Source organism: Aptenodytes patagonicus, chromosome 1 (genome assembly GCF_965638725.1).
Source record: "Aptenodytes patagonicus chromosome 1, bAptPat1.pri.cur, whole genome shotgun sequence".
NCBI lineage: Eukaryota > Metazoa > Chordata > Aves > Sphenisciformes > Spheniscidae > Aptenodytes > Aptenodytes patagonicus.
In genome coordinates this window covers 88,624,640-88,645,809 of record NC_134949.1, presented here as the reverse complement: position 1 = coordinate 88,645,809, position 21,170 = coordinate 88,624,640, and the positions used below count along the sequence as shown (strand labels likewise).

Sequence of the window (21,170 nt, the reverse complement as noted above, 5' to 3'; positions counted from 1 at the left end):
CGTTGGCCTTCCCCCTCATCCTTACCCATAAACACTCGACCGTATCATCATCACAATAGTTGAGCTCTATACAATCGAAACACTCCCTAACATACAGAGCCACCCCACCGCCTCTCCTTCCTCGCCTGTCCCTTCTGAAGAGTTTATAGCCATCCATTGCAGCACTCCAATCGTGGGAGTCACCCCACCATGTCTCTGTGATGGCGACTAAGTCATATCTATCCCACTGCACAATGGCTTCCAGCTCCTCCTGTTTGCCACCCATGCTGCGTGCATTGGTGTAGATGCACTTCAGCTGGGCTGTCGATTTCACCCCCAGCATTGGCATGCTACCCCTAGGCTCATCTCTAGTGAGCCTGGTTTTATTCCCTTCTATATCCCCTTCATATCCTGATGCTATATTGCAGCTAAATCCCATACTTCAACTGTGTATTTATGTAGATTCATTTTACCTATTTCCCACCCCTCATGACTTAGTTGGAACACCGTACAGATTAACAGAAAACCTAACTGGAATTCAGCCAAAAAAGTCTGAGGAGGGGAAAAAAAAAAAATATGTTAAAAGGAAGAAAAAGAAAAAAGAAAACCCAGAAAGGTCAGAGTCAAGAGTTACATGTATCTAGGCAAATAAAAGAGTTCTGAAATAATTCTCAGAAACTATCTGGAGAAAGTACTTTGTACAAGATAAGATGCATCAAACTAAAGGTCACAACAAAGACGAAAAGGGCAGCTTTCCCAGAAGCTGAAAGAAGAAAAGTTATGCTTTGGTACTCTTTCCATTGTCTCAGTCTTTCCAGTACTAAAGTATATAACAAGCCAAACACAATGCTCTTTGAAATTACCTTCTGAGGAGGACATAAAAGCCTTGCCTGCCCTTAATACCAACAATGTGACTTAAGTCAGTAACAGTATCGTGGATTCTGACACGAGCTCTAGTGAACTGAGATGTAGTGCGTCAAGGCATCACCCTTAACTGACTTCTGTGATGCAGGATACAATCTCTGCAGGAGAATCAGAAGAAAAATTCCTGTCTAAGCCAGCTCACATGTCCAGTGTTTCAGTGCATGTGTACCTTTACTGTAACTTCTTAAATTTCTGCAAATAGATTCACTGAAGAGTGTTCTACCAGGGATGCAACAAAGACAGTTTCTCATCGTTCCATCCTGGTTTGTGGCAGGAAAAACAGAATTAGGGATTCTTGCTTTCTTGTCTCCACAAAGCTTTTCAAGATAAGTTTACAAATGCTTGTTGCATTGGAGATATCTTAGAAACACTACCAGAACACCTGTATCTGCACTTGGAAGCTTATTTGCTCAAAAAAACCCAACAAAATAAAAAAACCCAACCCAAACAAAAAACCAACCACCAAATTCCAGGAAATAAGTTTGTGGCTAATGAGCAGCACAGAAAAATTAAAGGCTCTATAAAGTTGTATTTCTTTTTATCCTAAGAACTTAAGTCTCAGCCTGTAATTCTAAACTTTAGTCCCAAATGTATTATCTTTCAAAATTCATTTAAATAGTGTGTTCGAGCTCCATCAAACTTCTGCAAAGTTAAAATTTTCACTGTATGTTTATTCTCAGTGACCAGGATTATTTCTTCTTCCCAAGAGCTGCTAATTCTGAGCTTTATTATTACAACTGACAAAAAGCCCCTAAAGAATCCTATTGATATGCCACATTAGACTACTTTTGATAAAAGTAGCAGGAGCAATTGGTTAGGAATAGAAAAAAGCAATAGAAAAAATTATTTCAGAACAACAATGTAAAATTGTCTTTTGAATAAATAATAGGTGACTATTTGTATTTGCTCACTTTCTTTTTTCTGAATGCATCGTTAAACCTAAATTTGTCTGAAGAATTTATCTCATCAACCCATGTGTCAGTCTCAGAAGCTGTCACTATTCACTCAAAGATATTAGACTCTTGGGAGGCAATTTTGGCCTTAACGATCAGATTAGACAACTCTCTTCACAGTCACTGCAATGACAGCTGCATTCATTTCCCTCATATACCAGACAAAGTCAGAAGCAAATTCTCAGTTTGCAAGCCAGAACATGTTCTGCTGGATATTTACAGCCAACCACTGAAATCCCCAAAACCTGTCAATGATGTCAAATGGGACAGAAATAGAACATCTTGCTTGTTTTTCCTAAATAAACTTGCATTCATAAAAGAAATAGGAACAGAAACCCTGAAGAAAAAGAATTCTCTTTTATTACACCCACTATGAAAGCACTAAACCACTCAAATTTTCTTGGAAGAACCACTTCAAGAAAAGGAATCATATTTGTGTGTCTATCTTCATGTTTTATCTCTCCACTTACACTGTCAGCAACAAAAACAATTTTTTCTTTTCATTCCACAGCCTTTTTTTTTTTTTTTTTTTTAAATGAGACACACATTGATAACAGCAGGATCTACAGGGAGGTTCATCGTGCCACTTCACATGCCACTAAGTAGAATAATGATGTTTGTAAATGTCAGTCCCTAATACCAGGTGAAGGAGCTCAAATTTAACCACCACAAACATGCATTACTTCTACGTTACCTTCCAGTAATCCACTTACCAGATGGTTTGCAGAACAAAAGCAGGAACGAAATCAAAATGACGAAACTATTTTCAGCCTCATTCTTTATTACTGAAGGTTTTATTGACTGATAAAAGCAAGGATAGGCATCAGATTTGGTAGGAAGCTGCTTTCAGAAAGTACCATAAAATGGAGCTGCGTGACTTCAGAGACAGCAACAGGCAAAAATTGGTTTCAGGAGATCTCAAATCTAAGTAATCGCTCTACGTTGCATGCTTTCAAGCAATGCTGTTCATGCTCTACAGAATAATTTTTCTGATCTCCAACTCAGCAACAAAATAAGAAGTAGAGCTTTAATTAGGAATGAATGAAATAAGAATACTTACGCTGACCCCACCGGCCTGTTCTTGGATTCAAATAATTTGGATAAAGTCCATTAGGACGATCCATTTTTTGAAGTAACTTCCGAATGTGCATGACCTAAATTAAATCAAGAATCAGGATCACCACTAACAACATTCATCTGCTCTCTGCACATAGTTAAATCTAATCTTTTTTCTTTTTCTTTTTTTTTTAGCAGTAAGTTTTCTTAACCTGAACCTAGAAGCTTTCTTGAGGGCTTCCTGCAGATTAGTACATTTTTGCTTTTAAAGGACTGCTGACATAACCATGTTTAAAAATTACGATTTTTAAACGTATGCTGAAACAAATGAGAAAATTTGTGTTGTCATAAATTTCTACTTTAAAAAGTCACCTATTTGGTAACAGAAATACAAGTATGAAAACATTTACCTGCTACCAAGAATGCAAATAGAATGCAATATAGAAAGTACTTCCCCTTTAATGCAATTTATGATGAAACAGTATAAAAAACTTGTATGATAAACTTGTATGATAAAAAACTGAATTTGAGACCCACCTTATTGTAGTATACAGGATCCCCTGTCAAATAGCTGAGGTGGACAAATTCCATGTGCAGAGTACCAAACTCAGCGAGGATGCTGCTGCCGGCAGAAGCCCAGCCCCAGTTTCGACCCACACCACTGAATTCCAACAAATATGCATAAAAAAGGGAGAAAAGAACAAAAAATTCAGAATTACTGTGCACAGCACTAGTAACAACCACCACAGCAAATTAAACAAGTAACAGAAAAATATTAACCCATACTTAAGATTACAGGAGTTATGGTTTGATTGATCAGTTGGTTCACTGGTTGGGTCTTTTTGGAAAAAAGATACCATAACCTCAGTCCTGTAATTAAAAGATATAATATCTTGATATCACAGAAATATAATGTCCTAACACTAGACCCAATCTTGATTGTTGTTTATTCATTGCATGTCCCTAAGAACAAGAATCGACAGCAATTATCAGACGAGACGAGTATACTTCCGAAGGTGGCAGCATTCGCTTCCTTGTTCTGCCAAACATCTGCCGTGTTCCCTTTACTTCTGTGGGATGTGCTTCAAGTCAGTATTAGACACTCGAGCAGGATGGGAGTGGGCCCTATCTGTATCTACATAGGAGAACAGTATGTTTACTGTAGGCAGAATACTATGAGTTCCTCAGGCTCACAAAGAATCAACAGAAAGTACCACAGACCACATACCTTCTGCACTCTAAGAGATACCATCTTGCTAAGTCGTAACTCCTAAATTACCTCTGGTTTAATCCAACTCAGGAGTTTTCACCACCTTCCAGGAACGGGTCTTTTAAATTTCTGGAGTTAACTACATTTTCCTGGAGATTACTTCTACTTCTTCTCACAAAAGATTTCAGTTATCAATAAGACTACAATCAACTAGGAATGTTGTCTTAGTTATTTTTTAAATTATAAATTAGAAAGAGGAAATGTGAAGGAAAAATGTTGGTTATGGAGCAGTATTTGTAGCTCTGACCTGAGACAGACCACCACCTTTTAAAATACAGTAACCACTGTTTATAGAGTGTAGAGAGACAAAACCATAGCTTGTCTCAGGGTTTTTTTGGTACAGCTCTCATAAAAAGAGAATTTAAGTGTTTAATTATGAATACAAAAGCTAATAAAACACAAGTCGATAATTTTCCAAATATTTCTTTCAGGTCTTGTCTTTTACTACTGCACGTCAGCCTCATGATAAGTGTTCTCATATGTGCCTGCTACTGTCACTGCCCCCTGGCATGCCAGACGCTGTATTTTCTGCTGTGATGCCGGCAGGTTCTGTACGTTACCAAGAGACTGACGCAGTAAATGCATAAACAACAGCGGCACACATGAAATTTCTGGCGCTCCAATCTTTTCCCCTCCGCCTACTGCAAATCCTCCTCCCTGGTCCTGCCTTCCTGACTGTGCTCTGATACCCGACCTATGCGATCAGCCTCCGTGTTTTACTGATAAGTATCCATATATCTACTGCTTGCAGCTTCTTAAACCTCGCCATCTATATTGCTCAAGGCAGTGAACCAGAAGCCTGGGCTGCCTGAGGATTACAGCCACCTGGGCCATTCAAACATACTGGAATCACGGTGCAGGCTTGGGCTAAACAAAGCAAAAATAAAAGAACTTATGCACAGAGGAATTTCAAGCCGTACGAAACTACAGGAAGAACACAAGACTGAGTAAGCCAGAATGCCATGCAGAAAATGCGTAGGGAAGTTTAAGCCAACAATATTAACTGTACAGAGGTCCAATAAATGGCCTCAGAGGAGAAAGTGCAGCACAGGCAAAGCAGAGAAAACCAGGCAAGGTTGGTGAGGCCCTGCGCCAACAGAAGGGCAAACCACAGCTCCATGGTCTTCACCCAAGAAGTGACAGCAAAGTGAGGATCGTTTCCCAATCACAAAAAGGCACGTAAGGCTAATGCTCTCAAAGTCGTCCTAAACCTCTTCGCAGTCTAACAAAGCACAACAAATATCTCTCCTAAAAGGAAAACAATTTAAAACAATTCAAAAGCACTCTGCTATTTACTATTCTGAATGGCTTAAGTGTACACACGATCTAGACATGCCTCCCAATTCAGCTACTGTTTAAGAATGTAATAAAAATTTAAAAATGCCTTGCATCAAAAACACTCTCTCAAAATCTGAGGGAAAACCCAGCATTGAACAAGCAATACAAGATAAATTAGACAAGGCAATTCTCTTCCACAAGACAATGCAGACCACCTGAGTTCAGTGTCTGACTGAACAGCCATCTAAAGGAGCCTCTCCATCTCCACTGACCATAGTGGACTTCAGCACATTAGCGTTTATACCTCAGTTGAACTGTAAAATGAATTAGTGTCTTCAGAGTCCCATCATCTTCTCACACATCGTGAGTCTTCGGAAGGTAACATACAGCTCACACAGTACATAAAACCCAGTAAGTTCAACCATGGCCTGCAAACAATTTTCTTTAACGACTAAAGAACCAATGATTAAGCTCTAGGGCAACACATGGCATAATGCACTGGGCATGTTCCAATGGCATGTTGAAGTCTTATTGCAGAATCGAGACAAAAAAAAAAATCATGGTCACAATTCATTGCAGTTAATGAGGTAAAATACTCTGAACTCTACTAAAATTATTCTAAAGTGCCAGGAATGCCAACTTGTCTGCATCTTCTACAGTTCCACTACTAAGAAAAACAGACATATGCCGTTACTAATTTTAAGTTGGAGGGAGGGGGAGGAACACACTTCCCCACAAAAGAAAATTCATTACCTTTTCAGATTCACCATTGCCCATGGTATACCCGTAGGTGTGTTGAAGGCTGGAAGAAGTTTTCCTGCCAGTTGCACTGCTTTAATCTTGAAAACCTAAGATAGTAGGATCAATTGCAAATAGTTACAAAGTCTGATTTATCTCCAAGAACTATAAAGACTGAAATTTCCTTGCCCCACCCACCTCTTTGTATTAGAAAAGCTTTACATTGTAAGAAATATATTAACTTATCATTTATTTTTCACTTGTTCACTTCATAAACTTCATTAAGACTTGAACATGAAAAGAAAACTTGTCATTTTCATTTCTTTCCTTCCATGCTCTCCAGCGATAGTGCTTAGGTTCCTATTAAAGAAGAATATCAATCCTCCTCCCACCTCCCTCCACCAATATTAGGAATTTCAAGTGCTTTCTAAAGCAGTCTTTAAACCATACTTTATATTTTGTACCTAAAAATCAAGAGACAACTCCCCCACCCCCCACACAAGTACTTTAACTTTTACAAACTTCCAATCTCTTTTTAATGAGAGATATATATAGTGCAGACAGAGTTCCTATTCTTTTATGAACACTGTCTATGCAAAACCACATATATGCAGTTTCCTGTAGCTTTTCCTTCATTGATAATGCATAAGAAAAATAATTATAGCCTTAATCTTCCCTCCCAAGTCTGATTACTCATAGAAATTACTGACAGGATGAAATCTCTTTCATTTCTAGTATTGTTCCTACCTACTTTTGGAACACAAATCTGTCATAGCCTTACTCAGAGCCTAATGTTTATTAGTTAAACAAGCAACTAGGAGAAAGTTCCTTCTAAGCCTATAGGAAGTACCTTTTCCAAGAAGGCATATAGATCCCCATGACATAAAACTGTCCAGCAGCTAGTTGCTAGAATACATTTTAATTAACTCATTGTCAGTATTCACTACATTTCTACAAAAGTATCTCCTTAATTTGAAGGTAACATTATTCATCAGTTTGAAGCACCGCACAAACATGTAACAAAAAGAACTACCATGCCCCAAAATAACTTATGCAACGTGGACATACCATAGAAACATTATTATCAACTGCCTGACCAATACTCTGTAATTAAGAGAAATAAGAGCTTTAAGAAGGACTACAAGACAGCTCTGTTGGATTTATAAAAAGGATTTCTCCCTTTCGTAATGTCTACAGAAGGAAAGCAGAAGATACGCTCGCTGGAGGAGCAAGCTAAAAAGTAGGTGAAAAATAAGCAATCAAGAACATCCTCCTTATTCATATGGAGGTGGGAAAAGATCAATATCCTAATATTTGAGGAGATGACTAGTGAGACATGAAATAAAACAGAAAAGAATATTAAAGATGACATGTAATTGTATTTGATGCAAGTGGAGTACGGAGAGATAGAGGTGGATCTGAAAGCAATGAGACAGGAAAAAGAACCTTTACAGAGGTACTCTAAATGAATCGTAAGATGGGATATGTCTAAACTGAAAAAGAGGATACCTCAGAATATGATTTGATAGAATTGTGAAGTAACAGAAGCAATATGGCTTGAATGATTTTTAGCAAAGATACTGACAAGAGACAGTCTTTGAGAAAATACACAGAAATTTAGCAGTAAAATTCAGATAACAATCTGACCTTGAATAAAGGACCAGGTCAAAACAGGAAGGCATAGTATAAATAAGAGGTATAATACAGGTGGAGTCTATGGTAATTAGGGAAAAAGAAACCCTGAAGAGAACTAAAAGCTCTATCTTGGCCCAGTTACATATAAACCACCTGATTTGCATCTATAAATATGTGTCAAAAATTCATGCTGAACTTTTATATTTTTAAGTAGTAGATGGGCCAAGACCAGATAGATCTATCTATAGGGAGTCATCTAAAGGGAGCTCCTCTACAGCGCAGACAAGCTTCAACACCTAATCCAGAACAGAATGATGACTTCCAGTTAAATAGTACATAGTTCGGAAAGACATTTGTGGCATGAATTTGTTTAGCTTCAGCTTTTGGATCCTGCACCCTCTGAAAGCGCTATGCATTATTGTATTATTCATTAATAAAAGATATTGAAACATTAGGGTAAGAATATTCAATGGGAGAACATCCCTAGAAATGTCCTCACTAGAAGAATATTCTTAATGGTTAACTATTTATGTACCGCTATCCAGCTTTTAATCAATTTGAAATGTACTGTGACACTTGGGAACAAGATATAGTATTGAAAGCAGTTTTTAGTAAGAGTGTATAAAGTTAAGGTTGAGCTGATCTAAATGTGCACGAAGCTAAACAAGGACAGTTAAAGCAAGGCAATCACTGTGCCAGCCATTTCACATGTGAGCAAACCAGAGCATCAGGGCATCAGCAGTAACTGCTAGTTCAGACAATCATGTTAACAATACCTGTGAAAGCTTGCTGTGATTAGAGACACCTTCCTGTCACCTCTGTTGGGTTGACGACTCTACGACCACTGATTTAGCATCAGAAGGTAAAACTCTACCTCTTTATATCCCTCTCACCCAAGACTGAACCTAACGAAACACTTAAAATAGGTTGAAGACATGTCTTCACTTTCTATTAAGGTACCTCCCTACCTTACTGCCATCTCAGTCCCATCTCACTGCTGCTTCTGGATAACAAAACCACCTAGTGCTTGATACAGTGTTTACCTATGCAGACTTGAGTGAGAACTGGGAGACAGCTGCATAGCTTTATCATCAGAGCAAAGTGACCCGAAGAGCATATTTGGAGAGATGTAGGGAAAAGAAAGAAACAAAACAAGCGGTGGTGGATGAGATGCCTTTTATGGGAGACTGCAGATGTGACCAGAGTGCTCTGCTGAGCTCACTGAAGTGACTTCTTTTAGTAAGCTTCAGCCTTACTATAAAAGCAACAGCAAATGCCTCAGGCTCTAGCTTTTAAACAATGTGCGGGCATCAGACAACATGGTTACTTATCATATCGTAAGTGGTTTTTTGGGGTTTGGGGTTTTTTTTTGGTTTTTTGGTTGTTGTTTTTTTTTTAAAAACAGGTTGAACTGACAGATTCTATTTCAGCCTTAGCAGTTCCCTGTTGACAGGCTGTGATGGATGCACTCGACCCCTTAACCAAACCTTTTACCAATGGCAGATCTTTGGTAGGCAACCGATATCTCGCATAACCTTGTAGCATGGTAACTTTGATTTGTGTCTTGGTAGTTTTGAATCATTGTTCAAACGATTGTGCCATACAGTAATAAGAGTGAACCTTGCCATCGAACTTTGTTAAGTTGCACTTTTACAACATCATGTTATAATCACTTTTGCTAATACCTTTGACAGTAATTCTTTAAGTGATTTAAATCACCCATTCGTAACACAGGCAGTGCATTTCAAGAAACATACAGACAAGAACAAAGAAGAACAAAAATGAATGGATGCCTTGAAAATAGAGCTCATTAGGAAACAGTAAAAGAATTGGAGTGTTTTAGTCCAGAGAAAAGATGTTCAAGAGAGGACAAGATAATGACTTTTCAGTATATAAAAGGCTAATACAAAGAAAAGGAAATAATTTTTTACGTGGACATGGAGAATACAAACTGGAGCAAGGGCAAGTAAGCAGTTATTAGGAAAAAGTTGGTGATAAGGATAACTAATAACAAAACATAACTGTGCTGCAGAGGCATCACTTTATCAGCTTTTGAAAAACGCACTGTACGACATCTGCAACTACAAAGATTGACATTATTTGACTCTGCCAGGGAACAGAAGAATAACTGAGAACTACGCAACTTCTTTACGGCTCTTCCAGCCATATTGCTAATTAATCAAATGGCTTGTGCACATTCCATACACATAAGAGGAAAGTGTCTTGTCTCTCTCGTGGCCTTGTACCTACCCTGTAGACCCACAGAGCACCTTTGTAATTGGTGCATAAATCATGGAGACCATCCACCCCCAAGTTTCTTTGCTAGTACAAGCTCCAAAGTATTGGACCCTGTAACAGAGAGGGAGTCAAAGAAACCACAAAGACAACAGCTCTCAAAGAAGTGCTGTTCCTGCAGGATAACTCAATCTTTTTTCAAATGTGCATTCACACTTGCATTAATTACAGAATTTAGCATGTAGTGGCCTTAAGATGTGGAGGCAACTGATCAGAGTTTTCTTAAAGTAAAGACCACACAACACCTCTAGCAAGACATCCTATTTTGAAGACACAAAAATACTGTTCCAAGTAAACATGTGTATTAATCCCACAGTAGCTGTTCTGTCCATTCTCAAAATATGGACTTTCTTCAGAAAAGTTTCAGAAGTCACCATGGAGAAGTATTTCCATTTTACATGGCAAAATCTTATACGCTAAATCCATCAATTTAAATGGCGTTTGGTAGGTTAATGCTTCTTTCTGCAAATGCTGTAAAGCAATGGAAGGATTTTTCCCCCTATCAAATACAAAACAAGCTGTTTACAGCTAGAAGGGGAGAGAGTGAAAATTAGCAGAAAAAGCAAAACCTAAACCCCAAATCAGATAAGTGGATCCCTCATTAAGATGAAAAAATCAATCAGTATCTACAAACTAGTGTGTACAGCAGACCAGCTGTGAGGGCCTGAATCATTTTCATCCATTAAATTGATGCTTAACATATCGAACCTGCCACCCACCCCACAATATGAAAGCTTGCTCCTGAGCCTATTAATCCAAGTAAGGCCAAAACATTCAGCAGAAAAGGCCTTAAAGATTAAGACGATTCTTCAAAAGCCTTATTGATGTATCCAGTGACTGCTGAGATGCATGGCTGCAACTCTTAGAAGACTATATTATGCTAATACTGCTGTTAGGTGTTCCCTTCCAGAACTATGAATGGCAAACAGCCTTGAATGGTCTTTGTTCCTAACTCTGAGGGGGATTTTAGATGTTTTATACAAATCAAGAATCTCTTTCATTTATGTGCATAGATCAGTCTTTGAGTTGTCATTCTTAAACAGTAATAAATGCCAGACTTCTGCTTAATCTGATAGTTATTAACGAGTGAGTATCCATGGTCATGCAATGTGGCTGGTCCTGTGGGTTTGATAACTTTTGATCCTGGAAAAAACATCAGACAAAACAGATACACTGCACAAGTTCACAAAAATGTGATACTCTCACTGTCAGTACTACCATTACTACCAAATCCTGCACATGCTTCCTTTGAATGCTAAGCATGAAGATGACGAGGCAGACCTATATAATTACTAAATACAGATAAAAAAGCCACAAAAGAACATCTGACAGCAAAACTAGACTCAGACCCTTGAGGAAAAGATTTGGTATTTCTTGGCCCAATCTAGAATAGTTATCTTTCTACCTTCAGAGTTCTACCTGCAGTAGTGAACTCTTCGTCGCCCTTTTGTGGCTAACCACCCATTTAAAGCTCAACGTGTCAGATAGGACTTTCTGCATGAGTAGAGACAGAGGCTCATGGTGTGATTTACTGCTGAAAATCAGGATAAGCAGCATTGTCACCCCCCCCAAAAAAAAGATAACTAGCTTAATAAGCATTGCTCTTTTGTTGCCTATTTATATATAAGCCTTACTGCATAGGAAGAAGATGTCTGCATGCCAGATGAATAGCTCTAAGTTCCAACACACTTTCCCCCTTCAAGATTGGGACCTCCTGGGTTTTACAGTTTTCCTAGGGGATTCCCCACTGCAAGTGGGGGCCATCCTGCTACCAAGAAATGAAGAAATTACTCCCTCTTTACATATTTGCTTCCAATAAATTCCACGGATTTAATTACAAAGGCATCTTGTGAGATGAGAGAGATGCATTAAGGTTCTGGGAAAATTTCAGCTATCATAGTATGAACTGAGAGTGAGAGAGCACTTCAGCTCTATTTTACAGATGTTTGAGAGTGATGATTGAAGAGGTATGTCACATTTAGAATTGGTCCTGGAGAATGTAAATCCCTGTTCATGTGAGATTTAGCAGGGCAGCTACAAACTACACCACCTATAGTGGTGAAATGATGTAGAATTACATAAATACAACAGCGCCTCTTCAGCACTGTAGGTCTCTTGAGTCATAGCAGATGTTCAAGGAAGGAATATTTGCAGATACTGTAAAGACAATGCCATAGCTAAGTTACTTTTGCTGGCTTTGGTGAGCTGTAATGATTACCAAAGTACTGGATGAACACCACAGCATTTCTAAAAGACTGAAAGTCTTTAAACAAGAGAAGACGCATCCTGCAAAGGGATGCTCTGTGAGTTTATATTACTTTCTCTAAGACAGAAAAAAAATTAATATGGAAATGAAAAATCTAAACCCATCTCAGCAGTCTAAGATCAGAGTTAAAAAAACAGGAATCAACTTGAATCTGGACTATGGTGTCAACTTAAAATGGCTATGGTGTCAATTGGCTCTGCTTTCTCTACTTCCTTCCTTCAGATATTTGTACACATTGATGAGATGCCCCCCGAGCCTTCCCTTCTCCAGGCTGAACAGTCCCAGCTCTTTCAGCCTCTCCTCAGATGAGAGATGCTCCAGTCCCTTCATCATCTTTGTGGCCCTTTGCTGGACTCTCTCCACTATGTCCACGATGTCTCATACTGGGGAACCCAGAACTGGATACAGCATTCCAGGTGTGGCCTCACCAGTGCTGAGTAGAGGAGAGGGATCACCTCCCTCTACCTGCTGGCAATAGTTTGTCCAATGCAGCCCAGGATATTAATCTTCTTTGCTGCAAGGGCATACTGCTGGGTCATGGTCAACTTGGTGTTCACCACTTTTCTGCAATGCTGCTTTCCAGATGGTTGACTTCCAGCATATATTGGTGCATGGGGTTGTTCCTCCCCAGGTGAAGGACTTTGCACTTCCCTTCACTGAACTGCATGACGTTCCTGTCAGCCCATTTCTCCAGCCTGCTGAGGTCCCTCTGGGTGGCAGCACGATGCTCTGGCACATCAGCCACTCCTCCCAGTTTTGTGTCATCAGCAAACTTGCTGAGGGTGCACTGTGCTTCATCATCCAGATCATTAATGAAGATGTTGAACAGGATCGGACCCAGTACTGATACCTGGCCTCCAACTACATTTTGCACCACTGATCATCACCCTCTGGGCCCAGCCATTCAGCCAGTTTTCAATCCACCTCACTATCTGCTCATCCAGCCCATAGTTCACCAGCTTCTTTGTGAGGATCTTATGGGAGACAGTGCCAAAAGCCTTACCAAAATCTAGGCAGACAATATCCACTGCCCTCTCCATCTCCCAAGCCAGTCATTTCATCACAGGTTATCAGGGTTGGTTGAGCATGACTTCCCCTTTGTGAATCCATGCTGGCTACTCCCCATCACCTTGTTGTTCATGGGCCAAGGAATAGTTTTCCAAGATTAGTTGCTCCATCACCTTCCCAGGGATTGAAGTAAAGCCGACCGGCCTGTAGTTCCCTGGGTCCTCCTTCTTGCACTTTCTGAAGGTAGGGGTGATCTAAGGGTGATGTCATTCATCTTGTGCATTAGCTTTGGTGCCCAACAATATTCATTTAAACCTTAGCCTTCTAAGCTACCACACTTCTGTAAGCCATGCAGCTGTTACACGCAGAAGATTTACACAGGCAGAGAGAAAGAAACTGGGCTTAATTCCTTCATTCTAACAGTCTCCAAGATTTTAAAACACTGCCAAATTCACCCTGCTGGAAGTCCAGGACCGGTTACTTCTGTTCATGCAACTGTTGCTGCAGAGTCCTGTGCCATGAGAATTCTGGTCTCTCAAGAACAACAGGATAAACATAGTACTTCATCCATAAATATTACATAACTTGCTGATTTATTCATTTCATGAGCCAATAAATGCTTCACAAAATGTTCCTTCTTTCAAAAACAAAAAAACCATACCAAAACAAAAAAAAACATTACCAATTCAGCAAACTCAGAAAGTCAACATTTATGAACATTTATGACTGCCTCCTTCTGCACCTGTTCTGATCCAGGCCTCTCTTCCCTTTAAAGGTTTCTAAAGTCAAACCAGGTTTTTTGCACTAAAAGAAAAATGCCTTTGTAAAGAGATTTTCTGAAACTCCCTTAGTTTTCAAAACATGCAGACTAGGCTGACGTTTTCTTTAGCCAGTAACACCGCACATGACACTTCTACAAATACTTTTATAAAAGAAAAATCTCACTGGATACCTCCTTGAAAGACATGCTTTTGTTGACAATTTGAAAGAATGGTAGGAAGGCAAAAAAGGCTGTCCAGTTTCAGATGATGCATGAAATTAGGTGATGTAACAGTTGCCTCTGATCTAAAAATCATGGCTACACAAGCCTAGCTATCCTTAGTATCTCTGTCTGGAGACTCAGAGATTAAGCTTGTAAAAAATTTCTAATGCAGTGTATCAGAACTATCCTGACTTCAAGGAAAAAGCTGCAACTGCGCTCTGAAAAAGAAATAGAAAGCTCAGTAAAGCCCACAGGACTGTACAGGTCCATTCGTATACCCAAGTCTCCAGATCTCCTCTTTCCTAGAGGCCCTAGACTGTTCTGAGATAAAAATAAAGGTCATGTTTCTTTGGAATACTGAATACAGGGACAGGTAAAACACTGGCAAAAGAGATGGCAAGAAACTACCCCATCCTATCAACCAATATGGATGGACTAGAGAACCTAGGAAAACTATCCTATTGGTAGTTCCTAAGTTAGAGTTGTACTGAAAAGCACTAAAATGCCTATATGATCATACTGTTCAGCTACAATCTCCAGCCTACAAATGAGCAGAAAAATAAACACAGAAAAATACTTAAACTGTATCAGTTAAATGCAGATAAGACAGATATTATCTGGTTAACTACAACTTTTCCTACTTACATTTTACAAATTAGCAATTACATGTTCAAATGCTGCTTCTTAGATATAAGATAATAAATACTATGGTGGTTTTCTATCACCAGCAGGGAAAGATTTGCTAACAGAATTCTTAAGTGATACTATCTTTATCTTTTCTAAAGTTTTCCAAAGCTGCTTTCCTGGACAACAGACATGAGGAATCTAGTTACTGTTGACTGAGGCATCTTAGGATCTAATGAAATATTCATGGGTTTCACACTATTGATATTTTTAAAAAATCCACACGAGAAAGTTTGTGCATATATTAGCTTACTAGAAATATTTGAAATTTTTGCTCTAGAAGATCTAAACATAAAAATTTGGCAGGCACTGGACAACCAGCTAATCGCATTTAAACTACCTGGCACTGGCTAATAATACCTCAATTAAACTGCATCATTTCCGTTCACTTCAATAGCCGTATCAGCTTCCCTGGCATGGGTTTCATGCATATTTGAGTAGAAAAGTTATACATTCTCCATTTTTAAAAGGCCTTCAAATCTGAGGCACTTTACACCAGTCAGCCAACATCACAGATCACTTAAAATTCAGAATAAATGCGATGAAAATCTGGCATATAAATGCCTCCTTGATCTGATCCTTCCAGGAAGATACAATGCACTGTTTCTCATCCCGCCTAACTAAGTCGAAAACCACAGCAGTTTTGAGTTAGTTTTCTCTTCTATTATTATTATTAGAATGTTGCTTTCAGCCCAGGCAATTTTTGTGCTTTATCTTTCCTTCTTTTCATATCTCCGAATTCTTCACTGTAAGTTTCCCTGCACAAGCACTATTAACCTGCCAGATTAGCTACCTTTGTAAATAAATCGTCTCAGGACTAGAAGCAACAATCTTGAATTTGCACAACATACCAATCACAATCACTCATGCCTAAGCATGCTCCACAGATGTAAGTGGGCTTTTAAAAGACTCTCCCTTCAGATGATTTCTTCTTGCTGAGAGAGCTACTGTAGCACAGGGAACCAGATGTGAGAGCACAGTGTCTGGCATCCGGCTTAAATGTTCTCCCACTAGTTGCTGACAGCAAGAAAGTAGGTTGATTTAGAAAGCCTGGAAAAAGGGAATGGAGAAAGAGAAGGATAAAATCTGAATGGCCATCAGGAAACCAAGCAAAAAAGCCATCAAGGGACAGAAGATCGCTTTGCCAGCAGGGAAGCAGAATTGTTAAAAGGTAAGGCTTCCAGTCCCCCACCTCATACAAGGTGAAGTGCCAGGGAGAAGTCATTAAAAGAAGAGAGCAGGAATAGAGGCTGAAGGGAACAAACAAAAGGCATCAGAGGGAAGGACAGGGAATGAATGAAGGGCTAAAGCAGACAATACCTAAAAAGGGACCATGGAGGGAGTGCCAGGAGTGTAGTTGTAAGGAACTGGAGTATGAGGAACATCTTGGGGAATCTGACAGGGGAAGAACGCTTTCTCATCTCTGGAACATATTCTTCGGACCTAGAATTGACCCTGATTTATCAGCCTCTCAACATGCCTTTGTAGCCAAATACACCCAGGCAAAGCAAATGGTAAAAATGAATCTCGGGGGGTTTTTTTATTAATCAGTGATTCTTGGTATTTTGCTACTACCAGTTGTTCTACTGAGTTGAGTAACAGACTACATTATGTTCCTGAAGGTCCCAACCCAACTGATGATCCAGTCTCTCTGTGGTTTTTAAGAAGGAAAATGTGTATTAGGAACCCTAAGAAATGGTTCTAAAGTCAAGTAGTTAAGCATTTTGTGCTATACTTACAAGTCTTATGAGAATCTTTTTCATGCAATAAAAATTATCTACCTTCTCTGATTATTAATTCCTCTTGACACCGGCTTTTTTTGGTAACACCTGCTCCTAACGTGTTCTCCACTCATGTCAAATATCTCCTTAATTTCCCATATATTTTTCTCTGCCATGTCACCTTATTCGTCCTTCAGTTCTGTGCTTACATTGTATCAATTTCTACTTACTTTCTCAGTTATTCCTGCCTCCTGTTTCTCTCGAATGTGCTGCCAAGCTTTCCATTTTAAATTAATCTTGATTTCCCCTTTAGACTTTGCCAGAAATTACTCAGTCCCCTTTAGACTGTATTTGCCTTTACAAAAAAGTTACACAGAGATGAAATTACACATTGTTTCACACTATATGCACTCATTATACACACAGCCTCCCTCCTCCCATTGGTATGATTTAACAGATTACAATGCAAAATCACAGACAGTCTAGAAAATAATTTTAAAAAATCACATAGCTTTTACATCTTCAAAAAGATATCCTTTACACAGTCAGATGCAAAATATATTTCATAACGTTGTATCTGATGAAAGTGAGTAAGTAGTGTTGGTTTTTGGTTGGTTTTTTTTTTAATGGATGAACTGGCTTGTTTTCACAGATTTACAGACATATTTAGCTTATCTACAGTTAATATATATATTAGGACCAAGTTCTGACAGAAAATTGGTTGGCAAACAAAAGCTATGAGCAATGAATTAGTAAGCACCGAATCTTCATAGTTGCATAAATTCTGCAAGGCACTTGAAAAAACAGACATTTATTTTGAAAAATGGTAAGATAAATACCTTAAACTCCTGCAGCATAATTTATAGATCCTAGGGCCAGAAATAAGACAAAATTTTTCTTCTTTTATGCCATACAAACAAAAATCAAAAAGGCTCAACAGAGCAACAATTTGATCTTGTTTTTAAAATAAAGCATAATTACCAAGCCACTTTGTGTTTCTGTCAATAAGTAGTATTTAAGTGAAACATTTCTTCCAGAGACATATCTGGACTGAGTCATATACAACATACTGACTATTCATGCATCCAGGAAGCACAACTATCAGTCCTCTATCTTTTTGTGATTTTTTTTTTTTTTTAATACTTCTGCGGTTTTTACACATCCTTTTAAGAACATGGTTACCAAGATGTTTACAGCATACCAACAGTGATTCTTTATTAATGACTTAAACAGAAATGAATTCCTCCTCGTATTCAAAACTCCTATTTATAAATCCAAATGCTCATAGGTCTTTTGCCACAGGATTTCATACCGAAACTTCAAACTGAACTGCTTGCCTTTTGAGAGTTCCACATACTCTTGAAGCCAGAGCTACTCAAAACATATTCCCTTGTTCCATTCCCACGTTGGTCTGGCCAACATGGGTTGTTGTTGTTTTTTTTTTTCTTCTAACTTACAGCCTGCATCTATACCTTTGGCAACATTAAAATGGATTTCATTTATACAGCCCACATTGACCAATTGATTAAATTTCTCCAGAGTTTTCTATTTACTTCCCATTTCAACATGAGCAAATCTACAGTCAGCTATAAATTCTTACGAGAATACTTTTATTGTCAAATCACTACTATACTGATAATATCTTATTTTCCATTAACTGAATTTCTGGGATGGGGAAGAGGAGTGAAATCAGACTGACTAGATACCTAGGTCACCTTAAATGACCTTTTCTGAACATGGACACAGTTGTGTTCTTTTTGGTTTAGGCACTTATCTGCTATTTTATATTTTGAATTAAAAAAAATGAATGTTAATAGGCTAGAGAGCTTCTTGGTCATTTCTTTAAAGATTTGTCAGCTGATTATCATAAATTCATAAATGGAATACAGTACTACTGCAGGCAGCTTAGCATCCTCTTGATTCCTAATAGACTAGAAGAGTTCACCATGTTATCATGTGATAGGTGAACACATCATTAGAGACAACATGACTTTTGCTAGAGATTTTGCTAGTTTTTAGTGGTTTTGCTTAGCAGTTTTTTGTAGCATTCGTGGCTTATTTCATTTTTCTCTCTCAGTACCTGTTCTTGTCTAAACAGTTTTTAATATTCAAACTCCTTTTTAAGAGGGAAACATAACAGCACTGAATGAAAACAAGTTTCAAAAGGCAAAACCAGCCAAAGATGCCTGGTTTTAAAGTGCTATCATGTCCAGAGTTGTATTTTTGCTTTGTTTTAAAGTGGAAAAAAAATCCTACTGGAAGAACTGTTTTTTCAGTTGACGAAAAAGAATGCCATACTTCCTCTCTAGATCAGATCAAGCATGAAAACCCTCAGTGCAGACGCTAACGTAGGCGGAAAGAACATAGGAAAACTCAGTGGGTAGAAATTAGTGTCTTACTGTGTCAACAGTAATGCCAATAAACGAATGTCTGGAAAAATAACAGGTAACACACTACGCTTGCTGTCACTGGTGCCCATCAGCATCAGTATGACTGTTACACTACTGAAGAGGGAGCCAAAAACTAATAGACATGGTCATCGGGAGATACATGGCACGTGAATAGTTACAAATGATCTATTCTTTCTCAGGTTTTATAGTCCTCTACAGGAACGTGACCAAAGAGTGAGTTTTAAGAGTGGCTATTACTGCACAGTTATTGCATTTTCTATTGCTAAAACAGCTTGTGTTTTATTTCCACCAGTTTAAAGCATGTTATACCAACAGGCAAACCTATTTCCAGTCAAACTTAGAGGAAACAAAATTGCAATGAAGTCAGTTTTCTCCTCCTTCCTTCCTCTTCGGGTGCCATGTGGTACCAAGATGCAGCAATAAATTGGGCTAAGTGTCACTTGCCAGTCAGGAAAACATTTAGTACAAGCCTAGTAAACAGAAACTGCACAAGGATTACAATCTGCACTGCAGTGAGCAGTGGCAATGTCCAATACGTGACAATGCTTTAAAACTCAAGAAAAAAAGATTTTTTTTTTTTTTTCCAGGCTGTGTCCTGTTAAGAGACCAGTGAGCTGTCACGACCACTGATGAATAAGCAGCTCATCTCCTGGCAACAAACTGAATTCTCATCTTTATTGAATAGGACGTACACAATGCCATTATCTCTTCCAAGATTTTAAACATTTGAAATCCTAATTTAGGTAAGCCCCTCCATAGGTACAGTCAAGACTTCTGTGAAACCAGTTCACAAGATATACTGTCTTGCTTACTGAAGACCTATACTTTATATATTTAGGTCAGTTTTTGGGGATATCCATTGGCATATAATTTTACTAAGGAGTCTTCCTGAACAGAAGAGATGCTGCCTGTCAGTTTCCTGGAAAGGATTAGTTTGATTATCTGTTAACAGAGTATCAAGTACTGAACAGCCCTCGCTCTCTATTTTAAATGACAGATTTCAGGCTCGATTTATACATGCAAATTATATTATCTTGCCCAGAAAGGTATGTCATTTTGATGGTGTTTATAAAGATGAGAAAGACAATCATGTAAAGGAACTGCTTTATATCTAAGGCTGGTAAAGGTAAACACAGTAAATCTTTAGTCTTTTTTTCATATTGCAAATACCATAAGTAACTTTGTTCAACAAAAATAAAACAATAACCTATCCTTTTTATTGTATTAATAAATCTGCAGCAGACAAGAACATTTTGTCATAATGGTGTAAGTGTCCTCCTGCCACTATCACACAACAGCCGTTAGAATAATATTCACTTTGTTTTCCTTACTTGACACCGTTTCTCGAGCACAGCCATGTACTCCACACAACAACTGACCCTCTATTCATCTCTGGGCTTCTATCATTCCGCACATTATTGCTAGCATGAATGTTTTATTTACCACTACCAGTCACACCGGGAGTTTTAATGATTTGTGAAGCTCCACTTCATGAAAAAAAGCAAGCAGTCAACAGGTACCTTGTGCAGTCTCTCCACAGACAAATGCTCTTCACACCAGATAAGATGCTTAGTTACTGTAAAGGCAAGATGGGGTTACTCCTGCACACCTTACAAGTCTCTTTATGGACTGCTAGCAAATGAGCTCTAGGCAAAGCATGTAAGTATCACTTACTAATCCTCATTCTCAGTCACTTGGCTTTCTTTACAACCCAGAACATACTCAAGAACTGGAAACAACCCCCAAATCCTGCCACAAACAGCTGCAGCTGAATTTTTGCGGGGAGGAACCCAGAAGCCATGGGCTCAATGTTTGGTTTTATTACAAACTTCCTATAAGATGCTAGTCAAGAGAGTTAAATCTGACTTTTTAGAGACCACCGCTAGCTACAGCATTCCTTTTTCTGGCTCATCTTCCTTCAGAAAATGTGCTGAATTTTCAGAAGCTTTAAGGACTCTAATCTGTAAGTG

The 21,170-nt window shown here is 38.6% G+C and overlaps 1 protein-coding gene across 1 annotated transcript in view; it reads right to left on the bottom strand.

Annotated features, from left to right (window-relative positions):
- The window catches only part of MAN1A2 (mannosidase alpha class 1A member 2), a 158,387-nt gene that overhangs the window by 54,417 nt on the left and 82,800 nt on the right, over window positions 1-21,170 (bottom strand). The window contains exons 6-8 of the mRNA XM_076347531.1: window positions 6,214-6,308; window positions 3,450-3,573; window positions 2,917-3,010 (exon numbers count right to left, since the gene is read on the bottom strand). Of these exons, the coding sequence (XP_076203646.1) occupies window positions 2,917-3,010; window positions 3,450-3,573; window positions 6,214-6,308 (313 nt within the window). The remainder of the gene's footprint in view (window positions 1-2,916; window positions 3,011-3,449; window positions 3,574-6,213; window positions 6,309-21,170) is intronic.